At 33.8% G+C, this 23,106-nt stretch overlaps 1 protein-coding gene across 3 annotated transcripts in view; it reads right to left on the bottom strand.

Moving 5' to 3' along the window:
• Nucleotides 1–16,505: 16,505 nt before the first annotated feature.
• Nucleotides 16,506–23,106, bottom strand: part of fidipidine (coiled-coil domain-containing protein 93) — a 525,830-nt gene continuing 519,229 nt past the window's right edge. For all 3 annotated transcript variants that reach the window (XM_089595045.1, XM_089595044.1, XM_089595046.1), the window contains 2 exons: nucleotides 16,886–16,970; nucleotides 16,506–16,812 (listed from right to left, as the gene is read on the bottom strand). In XM_089595045.1, coding sequence (XP_089451171.1) covers nucleotides 16,654–16,812; nucleotides 16,886–16,970 — 244 coding nt within the window. In that variant the 3' untranslated portion in view covers nucleotides 16,506–16,653. The remainder of the gene's footprint in view (nucleotides 16,813–16,885; nucleotides 16,971–23,106) is intronic.

Here is a 23,106-nt window from a genome sequence, read left to right as displayed (position 1 = left end):
AAGATCGAAAAGGACAAATACAGAGATGTAAATGTAGAAAATAATAAGGTACGTAAATGCATGTGTACGTTTCACATAGGTATACGACTTGAGCAGTAGAAGTCGCAGCCGTAATAGCATCAGCTGATTCAGATAGAATAAGCTTAGAGATCCAAGGAGTTGGGATGTGCGGAACCAGAAAGGCATTCTACCAAAGCAACAAGAGAGCAGTAGTAGTAGTTAAGCGTGAGACGCTCCCCCTCCCAAGTTGACTAGGGATCTGCATCACCACCGCCAATGAAACCCCTGCAGGTAATATCGAGGGAAAGTAAGACCAAAGCGATTAATACGAGAATGATGAGCTATAACAGAGCCATAAGAAAAGGGTTTAAAGCTTAGAGAAAGAGAGAGAAAGAGAGAGAGAGAGAGAGTGAGAGAGACCTGAAGGAAAACACAGTTTATCAGTGCCAAGGATAAAATATCCGAATGACAAAGCATGTAAAATTTACAAAAAGGTTATATATTACATATTTCCTTAAACAATTATACTTAGGTTAATAATATATGAATTGTAGTATTAATAACCTAATTTCCTCTACAAGTTGTGTGATACTATTACAATGTACGGTGGCAGAAAGTTATGTTACATATAAGTCCCCAAGCTATCTGTAAGCATAACCAACCCATACAAAGAAACCACGGAATACTATAGTATTAAAATAAAAAAAAAATGTATTAGGTCAAATTAGGATTGATTGACAAATTATAATTACATGGGTCTCCAATAACTGTCAGTACGTTCCTGGTCGATTTTCAGTGTGGACGTAATGAGATCAAATTCATATCTAAGGCCGTCTCAAATGTCGTGATCGTTTCCTGTAAGCGAATAGTCGCTGCAATAGTTTCCTAAGACTTCTTTGCCAATCGGAAGAAGGATTAGGTATGGGACGAAAAGGTATCGCATGGAATCACTAGATCAGTTCGGGCTCGAGGTGCTGACTGATGGAGCTCCTGAGAAGGTGTTGAAAACAGGTTGAATAGATATTAGAGCCTCCATGTGGTTAAGATTTTGTAAGTTGCTACCCCCCAGGAAGTAGTCCCGCTATTTACTGGGGCATTACCATCCCAGCCTTGAGTAGTAACGCGACATAGCAGCATCACAACGAAGATTAAATATATACCTAACTATCGTATTGCACAGGCGATCTAGTTTAATGGCGAGGTAACCAGAGAGGTCCATATAAACCAAGCATAGCTTACTTAGCATAAGCTAACTGAACAGAAAACGACCATTGTACCACAACCTATACAAAATACCGAGGACTCGAGAACAGATGGTAGACACGTGGGAATTCCAAAAGAGGTCATTAGAGATCATCACACTAAGGTTTTTGATTTTACTACGGAACCCATAAACGTTTTATTGAATAGTAGAGGGCAAAAAACTCTTATCCGCACGCATAAGCTGCTGGCGTGTACCAAGTGGAGTCGTAACAATCTTACCATAGTGCAAAGCCAAATCGTGAAGCATTGACCAAGGTACAATTTGCGCAATATCATGATTAAATAAACCAATTGTCCGATGGAGGTCGGAAGGTTTGCATTGACCGTGGATCTGCAGGCCATTAGCAAAGAGCATGCCTGTGCTGTAGTATAGAATGGAGAGTATCGAATCTTCAAAGATTAGAAAAATGATAGGTCCCATAGATATGCCTTGAGTTACTCCTAAAGTAGCTGGCAAAAGAGCAGTGTGCCTCCCATCTGGGTTTGATATTGATATGAGCGATCCGTAAAGTATGAATGAAATCATTCAAGTGTAGCCGGCAAGAATCCTATGTCCCATATTATTTGTGATAGAATCTCGTCATTAATGGAATCAAAAGCTTTACGAAAGTCAAAGAATACAAAAATTGTCACCATGCCATGTTCTATACCTTAACAAATATCTTCAGTAATCTTCAACAACACTGTCCAGGTGCTAAAGCCCACCCAAAAGCTCGACTGCAATGATGGAAGGAAAGAGTTCTTCTTCAAGTAGTTAAACACTCTTCGCGCAGCCAGGACATCCAGTACATTAGCAAAATGTGTAACAGGTGAGTGAGTGTCAGATGGACCGTAAGGAAGAGGCACCTTAGAGAGAGGCACAATGACAAATCTTTTACAAAGTGCTGGATAAGCGAATGTAGTAAGTGACAGGTTGAAGGAGTGTATATAGTCGTGTGAAGAAGTTTGTAAGCGTATCACCCTTTGGTCGACGGTAGATTGAGGCGAAAAGGAGACAGCGACCCCTTTGACCCATAAGATGTAATATAAAATATTCAGAATCATTTATCATTGAAATTTTTGGGGCTCCAACTACATGACAAGCAATGTCCTTTTGCACAAAGCGCTAAACTCCACTACCTGGCATGTACTCTCGCCCCCCCCCCCCCACTGTCTTGAAGGCTCCTATCGTTGCGCACAAATTTATAGTGTGGTATGGTCAACGAAGAGGAATACTGACCTGGAATAAGCCACATCTCAGACACAGCCAACACGTCGATATCGAAGCAATTAATGAGGTACTAAGTGTCATGTAAATGCTTATGTAAATAATTCATAATTGACGGATCCTCGTGAAGAAATTGATGATAACGAACACTTGTACGTACCAGAGCACGCGATAATCACCGCAACAATTTCATGTCGGCATTAGGGCAGATAATTTGTCACACAGATTTTTTATTTTGCTGAACGTACACCTCGCAGCCTCGTTGCCCAAACAAGTTTGTAATTCAAACTTTTTGCTCTAGACTTAGCCTTTGCTGGGAGGGAGTATATTAAACATGGAAAAAGCTCTTATAATTTAAGAACGTTGGTACAAGTGTAGTTATATTATAGTTGTGAGAATCTTAACTTGCCAAAATTTTTAAATACCTCCAAAACGTATTCACGGCTTGTATTTAATTAAGGTGTACCATACTATGAGCTTATTGCGCCGCTGTTATCACGTGCCCCACCCACATTAACCCCCGATGCAGTTACCTTCCTTCTGTTAGGGAACAGGCACCTATTTAGCATATCTAAAAGGAGTCTCTGCAATTACAGCAACCGCAGAACTGCGCAGCCGACTTAATTCATCTAAACTTGTATTAACCTAAGATTCAATGCTCGGTAGACTCAGCACATCGGCACCAGAAGCAATGGATCCAACCAATTAACCCTCATCTCCGCGAGTACTCATATTCACTGTATTTTCCTGCAATCCAGAATCAACCACCAAATGCCCACTAGAAGCCACGTCAACTCCACGAACTCTATCTAACAAATGCATACATGATCCCAACTAAAGCTGCCATGACACAGAGGTACATCCCTACACCGCTGAACAGTGTCACTGAATGAGCGCGCGCAACAACTATTGCTTGAAATTACAATATACAAAATCTTTAAAAGGGTCGGTTGTTAATTATGGCTACATTACTCAAGCCAAGTATGTTATTCATGGTCTCAAAAAGGCTTTATAGTTATGACTTACTTTCTGAGGCCAAGTAACAGAGATACTTCTTTGCCTTATTTATTTTTTGCTTTTTAATGTCTTAGTATTGTCTCACATTGCCACAGACATTTCTTTGTGAAAACACATTTTATTACCAAATATTGTAAATGTTAGTGGTATCTGCTACATTATTATCTTCCAGCCGCTGAAATCATAATGACATTTTAAACTTCATTATTCAGTACTATAGCTAGGCTGGTTATCAAGCGTTTCCAGGAATTAACTCCCTTCTTTTCTTATAGGAAATACTGGAGTCACACACTCTCTAAAAATCTGTTGGAAGGGTCTCAAATAAGTTTTGTTTCCAAGAATAGGCCGTCGCATGTAAAGTTCCGTTGAGACTCAAGAGAATCTGGGGAGAAGGCGTGGTCAGGACATCGACCTTGATCTTGACGTGCGATTAAGTACGCATCACAGCGGAATCAGCGATCACGATTACGTAGGTGAGGAATGAGGATGGAGGGAACAGAGGCTGAGGTATACTAAGGAATCGAAAAAGGTAAAAAGGGCAGTTTTGTTATTCGGTTGAAAAAAGGAAGAAATAAGAGAGCAAAGAAGGTAAGCGAATCCCTTTATGGCTCAAGGGAGCGTAAGTCGCAAGACTTTTAAGAATTGGGATGGAAAGCCATCGATTGCATAATTTACCAATCGAAGGGTGGTCTCGATTCCGCTCAACAAGCAACTTGAGGACGTTTGCTCGTGGCTACTCTCTTGGTGTAGCTTGTTTTTTCCATCGCGATGTTCTGTGTTCAATCGCTTGGGCCTTGGCTCCTGTGGCTCCTTTCCCTCTCGCTCCGGCTTTTTGCCTGTTCTTGATATCGATGGTAAATATAAATATTAATTTGAAATCAGTTAGCCAAATACCTTTTTGACTAATATTTGAAATTAGTTGAAATTTTATTCCATGGTGAACATTTTGAAACCTTTTCCTTGCCTTGCTGTTTCCAAAGTTATTTAATTATAAATAAGTAAAGAAACGTGGCGTGCGTTTCTATTAAAGAGTTCTGTGTGACGAAGAAATTTAGAAGTTCTGCTGTGACTTTAGCGGGCTTATGGGAAGTGTGTTACTCAATTGATTTTCACGGGATTCGATCGTCATTACTATAAAATTACTCTATAAAACTTTTGTTAATTTTTTAATTGCGAGAATCATATAAGTAGCCAAGAGAATACGGCACATTGATTTATTTAATTTTAGTTGTTTATGATTTCGATTTCGTTTTTTATTATTGCGTCGTAACGGAATTCGATTAAAAGTACTCTATTTTATAGTTAGATAAGATTTTGGATAATTCTTTAATTTCGAGAAACAAATAAGTAGTCAAGGGAGTACGGCATATCAATTTATTTCATTTTAGTTGTCTATGATCTCGACTCAAATTTTGATCGTTGTCTTGTAAGCTTATTAAAAACAGTCGACGATAACGTTATTTATCGCTTCATATACGCACACATAAGCGCGTTGTTTGTATTCGTACCGCATAAGCTTCCGAGTCGTTGAGAAGACGGCACTCGTTTTGATCAAGGTGATTCAGGGAAGCATGATTGAATTATTGTTTTGAGATTCTCTGTTTCGCTTATGACTTAACGCTCGAACAATTATCATTTAAGATATCTATGTGGAGAATTTCCGAACGCATTGGATAACATTGTAAGCGTATCGTGATAAAAAAGAAAAAAAAGTTACTGTATCGAACTAAGAATGGAAATCGTTGTATTGTATTAAGATCCTACTTCATCGGAGGTAATTCAATAAATGGATACTAAAAACATATATTCAGTTATATTTTGTATCAAGCCATTATTTTCGCCTGTGATCTGCCTCGATCCTCCGGGCTCATAAATATTTTAATTTAGAAACCTTACGTAAAAAAAAACTAATTGCACTATGTTATCAACTGCTGTTTAATTTATTTAACTGACCTGATCATCTTTAAAAGTAACTTTCATTTTATAAACTTACTTAAATTTAGACATCGATTTTAAATAATAATTAAAGAACGAAAAAATGTCCGTCATGAATGAACTTCAAACCCAGATGTTCTTCCTTATAATCAAATATGCTATTAGATGTACTATTAAAGATGAAATTGCATGATGATTTTAAATGTACACTACTAATGGCTTGCAGGGTAAAAATTAATCTTATTCGCACGAAATAAAAAAAATATTGTAGATGTTATTATCTTCGACTAATTAATATTCTTTGAGTTAAAAAAAAAAAAAAAGAAACTTCTTACATTTTAATAAGCCTAGTAATTACTTTAATCTTAAAAAATTTTCCTTATAAATAAGTATTAAATCTAGGTCTTCCACGTGCCAATAATGTATTCTACCAGTTATGCTGTTAAAGTATTACGATTAACTGCATTAATTTTTACAGAATTTTTTTAAAACTAATATAAACTCTGATTAAGTAGGTCTTTAGAGCTCAATACGAATGAGAACTTTTATAATCTTATTTTGTTTCTACGATTTCGTTCTACATCGAATCGTCATTTTTTTTGGCTTTTACTTCGAACAGTGTGTAGAGACTGCGGCGAAAAGAGTGAAGGTACATAGATAGTTGTGTTGGTTTAAGGTCCTTAAAAAATGCTACTGACATACACTATAAATCATCACTCGTACACAAATGTAGTGGTAGCACAAATCCACTTACTTATGCTGGGGCAGCTCAGGCAAAGCTTGTTGATGTCTGACAAGTGTGTTTTAGAGACGCTTATGACCTTAACCTTACAAGGAATATACAAAGCCTTAACTTAAGCATTTCGATGCATGTCAAGCGTATTCAAATGCGTTACATCTACATTGTGTGCGAAGAATTTACATAACACGTTTATACACTCTGACTGATCGATCGCACGAGTAGTGCCCAATGTTCCTCAACTCTGTATGAATGGCTTGCCATTCTACCTTAAAATTACATCCGTTAATCAGACCGAGCGTGATATTCTGCTCTGTAGGGCTACCTGATATAGTTTTCACGTAACTCTACCTAGCCGATTTATACATACGAGAAGCTGCCACTGGAGTTCGATATGCATGCGGCAACGCAACACGCACAGAGAGTTGGTTTCCTGTAAGTATACAGTGAACGAAATTCGTACACCTATAGATGGCGTGCCGTCCTCACGAAATAGAGTGAATGTCCAGCGTACACTGAGATTTCTCGTGCATGCACCCTACTACTGCGCGCTCGTCTATGTTCACTTGGATTTTTCGTGCCAACGACTGTGTTCACTGAGATTTCTCGTAAACGCTGTGAAATACTGTTGGCACGTATCATCGTTTTTTGTGAATCTTACGTATCTCGTATTTTCATTCGTTTGCACTATAAAATATAAAAAATTATGGGCTATTGTTACGAATAAAATTCATAAAAATTCAATCACAAAAATTTATTTAAAAATACAAAATTATACGTTAACTTGAACACATACTTGAACAAAAAAATTCATATATAATCTTTCTGTTTTATGATCGACTAAACTCATGAATAACTATTCGGGCTCACTACTTCACTAACTACGTCATTGCGTGTACGAGAAATCTCAGTGAACACAGTCGTTGGCACGAAAAATCCAAGTGAACATAGACGAGCGCGCAGTAGTAGGGTGCATGCATGAGGAATCTCAGTGAACACAGACGAGCGCGCAGTAGTAGGGTGCATGCACGAGAAATCTCAGTGTACGCTGGACATTCACTCTATTTCGTGAGGACAGCACGCCATCTGTAGGTGTACGAATTTCGTTCACTGTATACTTACAGGAAACCAACTCTCTGTGCGTGAACTTTAGCTGACGCTCGCAACAGATCTTATATGCTAGTGTATACTTTTAGCAGTGCCTAGAGTGCGTCACCATACTTTATGAGAACCTCTGCAAGTACTTGGCTTTGCTGCTTGCAGTGCATACACTGCCTTAACATATACTTCGTAGGGCATTTAATATCCATGTCCAGTAATAAAGAACTGGCGTATTTTATAAATTGTATATTTTTTTTAATTAAATGGTGCTTTGAGCTTAAGGTCATAAGGAAAAAAAAAAAAGATACAAGATGTTGTTGGTCATTAGTTATTAGTTATGTTACCTTGCAGTATAACCATATGATGTGAAACGTTAGTATCAGGGTGAGAATACAATAATCAAAAAAACAAAAACAAGTTATTCGTATAATTATGATGGAACTTCATATTAAATTTTTACTAAAAGTTGATGTAGTTATTAATTAAATTTCCTTGCCTTGTTTGAGAATATGTACATGCAGAGCCAATTACATGGGCAATAAAAACTATATGCCCAAATAACAACTGAATTTATACTTTTGTTTTCTGTATCAAGTGTATACATAAAAATACATAAAAGAAATAAACAATGTCATGATCAGTAGAGGAGAAAATTTCAAGCGATGTGTATGTATCTGTATTTCAAGAAAAGTATATAATGTTACTATATAATTTGTTACTATATAACTTGCAGCTTAATCACGGAATCACGCCTTACATTTGCTTAAAAGATGCAACTTAACTTAATCTTCAACCTTTATAGTTACTTCAGTGCACTTGATGAAAGAGAAAGGGCAAATATTGGTCTGTGCAAGGAGTGCTTATACTCTTGCATTTAAATTATTTTACCCAATCAAGGTGCAATAATTATACAGAGATTGATGGTTAAAAACTCTAATCTTTCAGATCTCACATATTGGTACACGTTAATGTCGAAACTGTGTACGATATTTGTTGTGGATCATACGCAGTAATGAACTTTATAATTGTTGACTGTTCACATTCTTGCGTATATTAGGGCGTATTTATGTTATAAAATGAGTGTTTCTAAAATTAATGGAGATTGCACGTGTAGTCCGTATTTTGCGAGGGTAGCTCTTTTCAAAAGAAATAAGTTATACGTCATGCGATTACCGAGGCAGATATACAGTTCAGTATTAAAAAATCGTTAGTTTCTCATAATTTTGGAAGGGAGCTGGGTGTTTCAAAGTAATAAATATTAAGTGTATGAGATAGGATATCACATCGCTCTCGTAAGAAATGGTAGTTCCTTCTTTTTCACGCTGTTATCCATAAAGCAAATACGACGACCACTACGTTAATAAATACCACTATGAATCACCAGCACTGGGTTAAGTTATTCTTATCGTCTGCGTTTCCTTTTTAGCTCATAGCACATTCGTTTTTAGTACTAAGATTTTCCAATGCCTTAGCTGTTTTTGCGTTGCTTACAAGCTGCCAATATCTCCACCTTATGGAGTGCAGAGTATGCATATGCACACATACTTAATAAATATCTCAAAGCCTCGATTTATCAGTTTATGTAAAAATATATACATATCGTTTGGCTAGTACGTCAGTTTCCATTTCTGTTTTAATTTTGACTCAAGCTCTCTTACCACGCGATAGATAATCGACACCTTAAGCTATCACCTCTAACCATTCGAAGGACACATTGACATCATGGTTTTGTAGCTAACTTCCATTCGAAACTTCTCTTAGCTATCTCTGACTTTTTTGGTTCTGTCTTTGCGTTTTCTTCCGGGCAAGCAGTCTGTATTTTAAATTTTTACGTGTTTTGTGGTTGTTGTTGTTGTACTTTTGCACAAACACATACAATCACGTCATTTTGTTATCTATCGTTTACGTATCATCTTTACGATCGTTATATGTCAATACGTATTAGTGTATTTTTACGTTCTGTACCTTACCTACAGTCCTTCAGAACTGTCGTATACATGTATTTTGCTTTTGCATACCAATGCTACTTGAGTATTTCTCTGAGCAATTTGACTGCTGTTGTTGTACCCTTGTACGCATACACGCAGTATATTTTTTATTACAGTACAGTTGTACGGAGCTAAAAATATTTGTTCACGTTTGTTTCTTATTATTTCTTTGCAAGCAAACTTATTAAGAAGGTTTAGTAGTATCATTCAGAAAGGCGAGCAACGGAAAGTCGCCTCGACCTACGCAGATGAACCCTTTTTACTACGCATCTTTTCTTGCATTTTGCAAACTCAAAATTGTAAGACTGTAATTGATTATATTTGTGAAAAACGCCGGCAAGGCTTGATTTTTATGTGAAGCGTCTTGATTTTGTACTAATCTATAAAAACGCTTTTTTTTTATTGCAGCTCATTCATAATATCGACGCCCCGGGCGAAGACTATTCCCTAATTGGCCCTGGACCAAAACTATGCCCTTTCGACGTCCCGGGCGAAGACTATGCCTTTTTTTCTAGTCCGGACGAAAACTATGTCCTTTTTTTGGTCCCGGACGAAGACTATACCCTTTTTTTCGAGCCCAGGCGAAGACTATGCACTTTTCTCAAACCCGGACGAAGACTATGCCCTTTTTTTGGTCCCGGACGAAAACTATGCCCTTTTTTGGTCCCGGACGAAGACTATACCCTTTTTTTCGAGCCCGGGCGAAGACTATGCACTTTTCTCAAACCCGGACGAAAACTATGCCCTTTTTTTGGCCCCGGACGAAAACTATGCCCTTTTTTGGTCCCGGACGAAGACTATACCCTTTTTTTTGAGTTCAGACGGAAACTAAGTTAAAAAACACCCCAATGTTAATTACTAACCCCTTTTGTGTTTTACTTTTCCTAAACAAAAAAAACCCTCCAGATTTGCTGATTAATGCTTTTGGTGGATGGGTAACAGCTACTAGTACGCTGGAAGAAGCTCACGAATACGAAGCTTTTGAAAACGATGAAACATTTTAAGATTTCGCGATACTTGTGTCAAAACATTTGTTATAAGTTTTATTTTCACATCGAGATTCACATGCACGTGAATCTACAGACGTCTTTGTAAAAAAACAACACGTAATCATTATTCTTAGCAGGTCTAACGGCTTCAGTATTTGGAGTTTTGGTAAGTGTTTGAAAAAAGGAGTTTTTGAGCTTTTTTTAAACAATTCCGTGAATTGTACATAACAATAACTGTAAATAATTTAAACTTGCTAATTTATTCTTGTGTTAAAAAATACTTTGTAATCTAAATATTCATGTCTTGCAAACATTAATTAATAAAAAAAAGCTTACTTTTTTCTCAATTTTCTTACGAATATTATATTTTATTATATCATGAATTGTACAAATTTTTTTAATTTTTTAACTTCAAGTTACAATAATTATATTAGTTACTCATCATAATTAACAAAAATGTAGAAAAGAAATTAAATTTGAAAACAAAACATGAAAGAGTCTTTCACATTCATTAACTGCAAATAACCATGCTTATAAAACGATTCCTGAGTTTGTATTATTATTTACAATTATTTATGTAAATGTAAACAACCACTATATAAGTATATTTGACTATATATCTAATTTCAAAAACAAATGTACGGTGAGCTTAAATGAAGTGCTTCATCCCGGCTCCAGAAAAAGTCAATATCTTCGTCCAGACTCGGAAAAAATGTAATAGTCTTCACACGGACTAGAAAAAATGGGTATAGTTTTCATCCGGACTCGAAAAAAAGGCATAGTTTTCGTCCGAGCGCGAGAAAAGGGCATAGTCTTCGTCCGAACTCCGGAAAAGGGCATAGTCTTCGTCCGGGACTCCAAAAGGGCATAGTTTTTGTCCGAGCGCGAGAAAAGGGCATAGTCTTCGTCCGAACTCCGGAAAAGGGCATAGTCTTCATCCGGGATCCTAAAAGGGCATAGTTTTCGTCTGGAACAGACAAAAGGGCATAGTTTTTGTCCAGACTCCAGAAAAGGGCATAGTCTTCGTCCAGGCTTCGAAGCAGGGAATAGTCTTCGCCCGGGGCGTCGATATATCCTGATTTCAATCAAAAGGCAACCTAACCTTGTTCCCTTATATCAGACTACATTTAACGGTCATGATTTAATAATTTTTTCTTAAAAATTTTCCTGGTAAAAAATCTAAAAAAATTCATGTGTACTTCTGATACGCTCAGACATAACAGAATTTTTTTTGGCATGATTCTAGATTTTAAACTTGTCTTTTAGACCTCCTTAAGTGAATTTGCTTCATCCCATTTTTTTTTGTTCCAACATTGGATTACTGCACTATATTGTATACGAGAATCATCCTACTTAAGTATGTGTAACGCAGAGGAGTGAGCATACACTGCTCCTGTAATTCACTTCTATTTATCTGTCACTTCTGGGTAGTGTAGATCAACGAGCAAAGAGTCAACTAACTACGATATTTTAAAACAGGACTAACTAAAGTACAGTGAGTTTATAAACATTTCATGGACCATTTAAATTGAATAAATTTTTACTAAATTTGAAAGTAATTTTTTTTTCTTAAACGCTGACTTAAATGAAAAATTGGTTTTTTCATTTGGTTGATAAATGTTTCAGTAAAACAACTTGAGTCATTATAAAATTGTACATTCAATAGTTCGAAAATATTTAACATTATTCATTCGTTAGTCATAAGTGACTAGTCTTTTACTATTAATTAAATATTTACATTGATTTGATTCAAAATTAGAGTGGTGTTACAAAATATGAATGTAAATATGTCTACATATAATATTCAACTACTCGAGCTTCCTTTTTGTAGTCTAGCATCTAATATTCAAATCATCGAGTGGCTAGTCATGTATTGAGAGTAATAAGTGTGTGCCACAACTTAATTTAGAAATGTTCAAGGTTTAACAAAACTGATGAGAATTTAAGCTGTTAATAATAGCTCCTTATAGTTTTTAAACGAAGCCTTAGTTGATTCCTCCCCTCTATACTTACTTTAAACAATTATAAATTATCCGTGGAATATTGCTAATAATCTCTGCGGAAAGCTTCATTCTTATTATTTAATTTTGAATCGCGTAGCGACTTTTAATCAGAAATAAATGGTTACTGTTCCACGACGCACCTCAACCAAGAAGATCTTGTAAACAAGGTTACCAGTTCAGAGGTATTCTTATCAGGTCTATACTTGTGTTAGTGCTTTTAATATTATAGTATAATCTCCAAACTCGTAATCATTATTGAATAAGTTTTAATGACCAGTATTATACTCTCAGAAAATTTTACTAATAGTTGCTAGCTAGTTATATGAAAGTACTAATACAGTGACGCAGTGGTAGAATTGTCGTTACGTCTATCACTGAAGTTAAATAACATTTGGCATGGTTAATACATGGTTAATACCGTTCAAGCCTCACCATTTTATCTTACTGTTGATTTCGTTAACTTTTAAGGATCGATTAACTGTTTTTCTTACACTTTATCAACATGTTTAGATGGTTTGCAGGAGTTCATCCTAGTATTTACAAAAAGACTCCTGGTCAGGACTCAGGCAATGTACCAAACAGTTGTAAGTTTTAGTCTTACTCCTACCTCATCACATCTCAATTCTTTCCTATCCCATTCCCAAATGCTGAGTGCCATGAGTAGCGAATGTAGGAGACATCTAGATGCATAAAACTATAATATGAAAAAAACTTACATGAAAGTAAAATTGATTGACTCTAATTGTGGGAGGACAGCGTTCCATAGTTATTGAAATTAACTTAATTTCAGTTATTTTTAAGACGTAATAAAGAATTTAAACAGTTAAGTTGGATGTTCCATTTGTTCAGTTATTTAATAACATTATAATTACTCTATACATTACAAACAATTGTAAAAAAAAGATTTCAACAGAAAAAAGGTTTCTTCGTATGTATTGCAGGCTTTGTATTTTAATACAGAGGTATTAAGAAAATAGCTTGTATTTATAACTTACGTAGGTATTGTCTCATCACTCTGTAAAAACAGCATTTTACTTAGATAACGTGCGCGCTATTTATTACAACTATTACTGTATAAAACTACTTGTACTACGTTGCTAATAAGTCGCAATCTTGCCTTAGTTTATTTCCGCCTATCATTTAGGCCGGTTGAAGTGCTTGCTACTCTAATGCGTTTTTTTTCAAGTGCAATTGATACTTCGTATCCCAGTGTAATAGAATTAGCAAAACATGACAGTAGTTTTTTATTTATTCTGAGTTTCGAAAGAAAATTGATTGAAGTAGATAGTTATAATACAACTGGAAAAAATTAAAATAGATTACTTTACGATTTTTGGCTATGGTCCAAAAAAAAACTAAAAATGTTAAAAACTAATTTTTTGCGTTGAAAATTGACTCATTTAGTTAAGAAAAAAGGTTTTAGTAAGCTTATGCACAGTAAAAAAAATGAAAAAAATTAGACTTAGATAAACCTGATTAGTTAAGCGGTATCCCCCTGAAGAGTGATCCTCAAGGAAGTGATAAGACACCGTTCAAAAATTGTTCCTAAGCACGCGAAATTTTAATTTTGTAATTTAAAATATACATAAGCGAATGTTACAAAATTTTACGAAAACACGCAACAATCAAAAAAATAACCTTATAACCCAAAGTTAATTAAAATAAAATAAATATACATAGATTTAAGAATAGTATATGACGGCAATAGTTATTTAGTTTGAAGGATGAGAATTGTACTCTAAGATAAAATTTATGTATTTAATTATGGATTAAAAATAATCATTTTAGTACATACATTAGAACGTCTTCGATTTCGATTGAAAGTCATAAAATCTTTTACAGTAAATTAAGCTTATTTTTATTAATAGTAAGTACTATAAAGTAAGTGTATGTATACATGGAATAAAATGTTGTGTACTAAATCTTAAGCACTGCTTCTAGTCATCCTGAGTTACTAACAGTACTGATTTATTAACTATTTATTGTTATGAAGGTGAAATTTTTTGTGACAGGAGAAATGCTTTGCACTGTAGATTTATATTTCTTTACTATCAGCATAATTACAATAGAGAAAAAAAATCTAGGTCTTTCTTAGGTTAACTGGCTAATAATTGTTTACTTGATTAAAACAATGTCGATTTTGTCAACAGATATAATTATTACGCTACCCTGAAAAAATAGGCGATTATTGAACAACTAGGCGTATTTTAACCAACGATAAATAAAATTACTCTTTTTCCTACATTGATATTAGTCGAAGAACGTATTTATACAACGGTCAGCTGTTAAATAATTACGATATTATTTTTCGTACCCGGTACTTTTTAAATACCATCCAAAAAATGCGCCATCAGGCGCAGTTTTTCTCTCTACCAATCAGAAAAAAGGGGGACAGTGTCTTATCACTCTCTTGAGAATCACTACTTCTAAATTTCCCAAACAAGAACTATCAATTTTCTTAAATCTTCGACAGTTAATAGCCAATAATTTTTGCGCTGTACTTCTTGTATCCACTACTACTCTAAAAGATTTTAGCAAAATTAGATGCATACTTTTTAAAAGCCTTAGTTTAATGCAAAAAAGCTTTTTTTATTAAAAAGGCCTTAAGAAAAATGTGACGATGTAATAAGTTTTTTTACAGGATCATCTTTTTTATGAGTTTATCAACAACTCACCAAAGTTTTAACTTATTATCTTTTGTAAAAAGATAAAACAATGATGTTCAACATCGGTATTTTGTGCACTTGACTGTGAAGTGCACGCGAATGGGCGAGCAGCCAACGTCAAACTGTGGAGAGTAGGTAGCTCGCCTTTTCATGCGCATCGCAAAGTGAAGCTTAAACTACTAAGACATAGAACGTTACAGCACAACAACATTCTTAAATATTATTTACGAGAATATTTTTTTGCACTAAGCTGCGATTTTCAAAAAGTGTTTATCTCATCTTACTGAAATTTAGGGTTGCTGATGGATAGAAAAGCTACAACGTTAAAAAATTTTAGCTCTTAATTTTTAAAAGAAGAATAGTTACGAGTTATCAAAATTTTATGTAAAATTAATGATTTCTTGTAACTTGTAGGGACATCACTAGACCAATTGGGTTCATCTACAGCTGTTATTTTTTGTCTCTTAAGAGTGCATAAGTTTATACAAAAAATTTTTTTATCTTAGTCTGTCAATTCCCAATGTGAAAAAATAAGATTTTAACATTTTTACCATTTTTTTGAACCACTACTAGAAATGGTAAGGTGCTCAATTTCAATTTTTTCTGTTTGTATAAGATTGATCAACATAAATTAATTTATTTCTTTAAACTTAGAATTGAGAACGCCAAACAGCTAACTCTGTAACACCATTTGTTATGAATGCTTATAATTTCTTTCAAGTTACATACTCTATACTATTTATGAGAAAGCATAATTTTATTAAATTCCTTATTACTGCTGTATGTTAAAAATGTTCGTATACCCAACAAGTGAAGATCAGTGGATGATACTTTTTATGAATAAAAAAATAAAAAATAAGTAAATGGAATGAATCAAAGACTTCTTGAAAATTATAATATCTATTTTTGCAAATCACTAATTTGCTTAGCCTCTTACTTTTTTTGTACTTAAAAAAAAATTTTTTTAATTGCATTTACATTTTATGCACACTTAAAGGCTTAGGCTAAAAATTCTGCTATACTGCATGTTTGGGTTCATTATTCTGCATGCAACCACTCGTATTTTTTTGTAGCGTAATGCATCTGCAACATGACGTAGACTTCGTAAGTAACGAGAGATATAGATAATAGATGTATGACGATCCGTTCTTTACTGATAAATGCTACCCAACTGGTACCAAGTTCTTTCTTTTTTCTGCTGTTTTCCTTACACCTTGACTATAACATGTGTGAGATTGGAGCCAGTAAGTCCTTCAAGACACATGCCACTTCGTTCTACATCTTCAATTCAAAGGGTTCTACTTCTTCTTAAAAAGTTCACATTATGCAAACTATGCTTTAGTAATCAGATGCAGTAACAAAATTTTTTGTATAAGACAGTAAACAAAAATTTTAACACATTGTTTTAACTTTATTTCATTGTATTTGAAATGAATAGTTTAAGAAACTGTTGTACGAATTAGTGTCGTAAAACTATTGTGTGAAATATTGTAAATGTACTGTATTTAATTAGAAAAAAGTATCATTTGCCAGAAAAAATTAAATTTTTCTAAAATATTTTATTTTAACAACTAAACCAACACAATCTTATTTTATTTGTATAAAGTCACATACAATAATATTTAATATGAAGGCAATAAAATTCAAAGTTCTTTTTTTGGACAACATAATATTTAAGTATTGCACAAGCAGTATTCAAACTAGTTGTAGAAGATGATTATTTTATACTGTAAGGAAATATTTTTTCACCCTCGTAATCTTAATAGAAGTATCTCATTTTTACGGCACTCACAAGTCAGTTGTTTCACAGAAGCTATGTATTTTCGTTGTTGTTCTAATGAAAAGAGAAGATGTTGATTTAAAATGTTTCGACGACTTTTTTCTTCCAACAGTTTACCTTCTATCTATAACAATAAGTATTTAACTTTATGCTGACGTTTGTATAAAACTTTTGTATTCATAGTTAAAATAACATACTTTGAGTTTATTTTTCTGGACTTCATTAACAATAACTTTAAGTTGTTGAATAAATTGCTCCTTTCCAGTGTTGGACGTCATGGCTCTGTAAAAAACATAAATTGTTAACTTAAGAATGCAAGAACAGTTGTAGGTATTGATATGACTAAAACAATGGTCTAATGATTCTAAATTTTTTTTTGTGACTGTCAATACTTTTGCAAGCGTAGTGTACATAATTGCATCTATCATTTTTGTCACTATTTTACCAATTATGATTGTTAGTAATAATATATTTGTTTCATTTTATTAACCACTTTAGCTCATTGCTCACAAAAGTCAAAGTGGCCATCGACTAAACCAATACCAGCAGTGTTTTAGACAAAACCGTAAAACAGAAAAATAAAAAATTTAGAAATAATAGCTGTTACTTAAATCTGAAAAAATCTAAACAACTCATTAGGATCCATTATTTCTACCCTGCTTTAGCTTTCAGTAGTAGTTTTCATTATAAGGGCGCTGTCATCTCGAAGGTTATTTTGCAGCCCCAAGGATCTGTAAAGCAGAGCTGTCAATCTGTAGATCTTTTTTTTTCGTAAAAAAACAGAGACAACCTAATACAGAATATAATTACAGGTGTGTAGAAGTGTATTAAGCCAAACTCAACAAGTTATGGAAAGGATTTTTGGTATATCAAAAAATAAATTTCAAAAACTTCACGATTGACAAAATTTGCATGTTAAAGAATCCCTTAAGACTATTTTAGCATGTTGTATACTGTACAACGTTTGTTTTAAAAATGAAAATTAAGTGAAAGTCCTAATAACTTGGAGTGATACGGAGTGTGAAAATGATGATTTTTCAAATGTACATCAAGTAACTGCTATTGAAAAAAGACAAGTAATGTAAGAAGAACTACGGAACAGCTGTAATGTTTAATATAAAATAATGTTAAGAATTTCTTATTTATAATATGTCAGACAAGGCTATTTCTCATGAAAACAGTTTTGAAAAAAAAAATTTGTAATTCTGATAACATCAGAATGTAGAGTAAAAATCTTTTTTAATATATGAATTTGAAATGTGAAGAGGGTGTAGCTCGGAACGATATCAATCAAAACTTAGAGTGATTGGCATCAAGATAGATGCTGTCGAAATTTTTCAGACGCTTTTTGTGAAGTTTCTGATGTTGTGATCATTTCTTAAATGTTGCATGTACGCTTTGAGAACTCGAAAACTTAAAAATACATCCAACCGCTGAGACTACTTTAGTTATCGAGTTTTATAAAAGTTTTTTGGACAATATTTACAAACTCTTTCTCTCAACCAAAAAAGAGCAAATCAAATTAGGGATAAACATGTTTGAATCCAAAACAGTACTATGTTAAAAAAAAGATCGTTTAAATAAAATAGCTATACATGTATAGCAGGATAGACTTATTTTAAATAGAAGGCAGTCGTCGAGTCACGCATCTGAATGCAATCTTAATACGTGACGATTACTACCATTTAGCACGCTTGTTAACTGACTGCAGGATCAATATATTAAGTAATTCTGATACTTGGCTTACTCCAGATTGTAGGCTAAACGTTTCATGATATCCTAGATTACAACCTTGTGCAAAATGTTAGTTGCTTTCCAGAACAGGAACTCGAAGGTATATACAGGAGAATAACAGTGTTTCATCACAGCTTTACACCATGGATTTGGATGTTTCTATTTCGATTTTTCGTGTATTAGTTACACAAGTATTAGACTTACATGGGCTTTTTAGAACTAGAAGCATCCACTAGGAACTTGCACCATTAACGAAGCATAAAATCAAGGCCAAATGCAAGAAACGTGATAATGTATATTTGAGAGCTGAGAGATTGTGGGAACTCTAAGACATAATAAAATACAGAGAACTGCAAAAGAAAATCGAAACTGATAAAAGAAATGCTTGAAATAATTCCGCCAGAGATAAATTGACCAGAGAGAAATTAATGTAAATACTTGAAAATTATGAGTCATTTCAGAATTTCTGCTTGCAAGATATAGTCACCCTTATGACAGCATTATTAGCACCTACATATCCGGATTACTGTTTTTCAGCACCAAACTTCCTGTATGCCTTTGGATTTATACTAGTGGATTCAGTTCAGGCATTCTAGTTTGCTTATGCGTTCTGCAAACTTATCTAAGGGTCGTAGCAATGATAAGGTATCTCTAGGATATTTCTCTGGTGCTTTTCCAACTATTGCGGTGTTTTTCCTGCATGTCTTTTACCTGTCTATATCTGAATTTATGTACTTTTTCATGAGGGAACTTTTTATTACAACGTCGTTTTCTAAGGTTGCTAAGCCAATGAATGCCCAAAAAAACACGTCCAGTAGAAAACCTCCTCCACATGGCTAAGGTTTTAAAGTATATTACTACTCAACAGATGTAAGATTACTTAAAAGCACCGTTTACTTCACCGTTACAATCTGCTTTGAGACAAAGCTATAGTACCCAATCAGCTCTAATCAAAAAATTAGACCATATTTATTTTGATGTTAATCAGGGGCTGGTGACGCTTGAAGTATATTTAAATTTTTTTTTTTTTTATGCGTTTAACACTATTAGTCGTGTGGCTCTGCTATATTCATTAGTAGCTTTTAACTTTTCAGCCAATGCAACTAAATTGATTTACTCGTATTTGAATGATAAAAGTCAGACGGTTTTGGCACTGGATGGTACATTGTCTGATTCGCCTCCTGTATCGTCAGGTATACCACAAGGCTTCTCTCCTAGCCCAATATTATTTTGAATGCTTATTAACTCAGTGTAGTATATGATGCGTATCTCTAGGGCAATGTTTTTTGCTGACAATCTTTCATTATATGGTTTATATCCAGAGTAGGCCAGCTAATTTGGACTTGGAAATAAATCAGATTATACTTTGATATTCGGTCTGAGGTAGAATAGTTAAAGGCGTATGGTTCCTGTTAAACGACAAAAAAATTCATGGTACACTTTTTGCTTTAGTACAATAGCACCAACATTTGGATAAAGAACCACTTTATTTGAAATCATGTGATTCAATTTTCTCAAATGGTAAATAGTTACACTTTGACTATTGCTGTCTTGTTTATGCTGATGTGTACTTTAATTCTATAACATTGTATCGTATATTAGCTATTAGGAGACCAGCACATCTAAAATATTTTTTTAATTTCACTGGTAATTTACTTAGAACCCAGGGAAATGTGGTGTCAGGGCCTTATAACCTAGCGGTTCCTACCAAAGCGATGAGTAGTCTTCTACTGGGTCAACAATTGTATTTTAGAAGAAACTTACGTTTTATATCAAAACAATAAATACACTTTTAATATTTCAGAAATCGTACTGTGTATATTTGTTTGTAAGCAAATAATTATAAGGAACTAAAAATGTTTTGATATTATTATTTAAGCTGTAAATTATATTATTTTGTTAGATAAGTTAAAGTTCACCGCAGAAAGTTTCCAGCAGGACTACACAGTACTATTGCTTTTTATAAATGGTTCATAAATACATAAATCCATGTAATATGTAATTATAATTGTTTCTATGCTGACTTTACATGTTATTTCAAATTATTTAATATAATCTTACATGCATTGCGAATATACCCTAGCGCTAAAATAACAAGATGTACGTCTATGTGGACGACATTACAGTCAGTGCGTCTAAACAATGCTCCTGATATACAGTCCTGCTAAATACACATTTCGTTACTGTCTTGAACTGTTACAGTTTTTGAAAACTAGTTGTAAATAAGGCAAAAAATATAGCTTTGCTCGTTTCCTAGAAAAAGCGGAAAAACGAAAGAGCTCCTACGACTAAACGTTAAGAGATAACAAGAAAACAGTAAATTATTTTCAATTATTTATTTATTCTATGAAATTACAAACTATCAATAATTAAGCCTGTAAACAATGTTATTTACTTAACTACTTTTTATAACTACTTTTCAACATTTTTTCCTGCAAAATCGTTGATAATATCGTCATAGCTAAGATTTCTTAACAAACCGTTTCCTATATTCATTAGCGATGGACTATTAAGCTAATTTTGTTTCATAAACGCTCTTAATCGATTTTAAATTAATTTGATTTTTTTTAATGGGCATTTTTTTCATATAATTTGTCGTCATCACAACTAAACAGATTTTTAGCTTTATATATGTATATTTGCGCGAGGTGGATGTCAAAATCCTAAATCAATTCGTCGAAAGATTTAAGGAACGTTATTATTTCGTGTTGAATATGCGAAAAAAATATTGGGTTTTGCACGAGATTTGGGTATTGTCTCAGATGAAAAACAATTTTTTTGACAGATTGCTAGTTATTTCGATAGATCGGTCAGACAGGCAATAATGTGCGACAAAGACTGTACAGTTGAAAATTTATTAAATTTACTAGCCGATTTTGACGCTAATGATAAACGCACGCACTATAATGCCTCGCGCTTAGATGAAGTTCGTGACACTCAAAACATCATGTTCACAGTCAGCACAATCAACTCCACAGGTGGCGCAGAGAAATTTTGTATCCAATCACAATAGTCCTAATGCGCAAAAATCGGAAATCTTTCAAACGCCACAGTCTCAAAACCAAAATCAACGTCCGCGGAAATCGAATCAAATTTCATTTTATTCTCCTGATAAAACCAATACTAGTTCAAGACAAGATCAGACCGATCAAAGAAATTTGCCTCATCAAAACAACTGAAGTATTAATTTTAAACACACACCGATAAAACCGGATATAAAATGTTAGGAGATTTAGTAATGGACGAAAAAACAAAAAACGTGGAAGAGTTGTGCTAGATAGTTGGGCGGATATTATTCGGAAACTTACCTTATTATTTGCAAATAACACGAATCGATATGGAATGGGAATGGGTTTTGTACCGCTACAAATGAACACTCTTGCATAAAAAGTTGAATGAAAAGTCCGTGAAAATTATCAAACGAAAGAAATCGATAGTATACAAGAATTACCAACAGTATGCTAATAAGAAATTATTTATATTATATACAATTGCAGTGAACGGTTATAATATGATTTTCACAACACCTAATTCTATTGACCCAAGAAGTTGCCTCAAAATAAATCTCTCCAATACCAAGTTTCAGCATGGTTCAATTTTTTAGGACCCTTGCAATTTTTTGTTGGACAATATTTATCCTCAAGAAAAGTTCGTCTATACTACTGGATGTCTAGAAACTGAAATTTCTATACGAAACATAAAGATAAAGGTCTTAATAGATTCAGGTAGCGAAGTAACATGCATGTCGGAATCATTTTATAGCAACAATATTACTGACTTTCAAAATTTTCCAAAGTTGCCCTTGGTTGGAAAGTATCTTAAAGGGGCTACCAGTAAAAAATCTACCAAAGTTAAAAAATCAATTCATGCGGGAATGACGATTAAGAATCTAACGGTATCAGTATTATATGTAATCGTACCTTTTTTAGCAAAATACATAATCTTCGGATTTGATTTATTTAAAAAATTAAATATGATTTTAAAGTCACAACAAAAAATAATACATATAAGATATAATAATAAAAGTGAAAAAATAAATTTTCTGAAGCACAGTGAAATTAATGGATTATTTCAATTCATTTAAATGAGTCTAGGAGTATATCCAAAGCAATCTGCTTCCATATCCTTAGAATCAATACGCGAATTCATCGATGTCGGTGGGCCGAGTTATATCATTGATTACAATTATGAACTGACACTTGACGAGATCAATTCAAAATTAAAAGCATATACGAATTTAAATAACATACAACTTGATCAATTACGAAATTCAATTCTACGATATAAAAATGTATTTGAGTAAAAAATCTGGTTGATAACCACATATCAACACCAGCTCGTTTTAAAAAATGATAATCCGTTTTTTACGCGCCAGTATCCAATACCATTGAATTATCGGAAGTCAGTACAACGCGAAATACAAAAAATGTTCGATTTGAATATCATACGGAGATTGTATAACCCATATATAAATCCTATCAGGATTGTTGTAAAAAAGGACAATACCATTAGATCATGTTTAGATGCAAGAAAACTGAATGATCAGTTATTGGACGATTTTGAATCCCCACCTGCTTTGGAAGAGTTATTTCTAAGATGTAAGTAAGTTAGTTTTATATCGAATTTAGATCTTACTAGCTCTTAAAAACATGTACCCTTAACGGAAGAATAAAAAAAATTTATC

The sequence above is a fragment of the Copidosoma floridanum genome, unplaced genomic scaffold (genome assembly GCF_036245765.1).
Source record: "Copidosoma floridanum isolate Cflo_tuat_1 unplaced genomic scaffold, Cflo_Japanese_pri ptg000024l, whole genome shotgun sequence".
Lineage (NCBI taxonomy): Eukaryota > Metazoa > Arthropoda > Insecta > Hymenoptera > Encyrtidae > Copidosoma > Copidosoma floridanum.
This window is presented reverse-complemented; position numbering and strand designations above follow the sequence as displayed.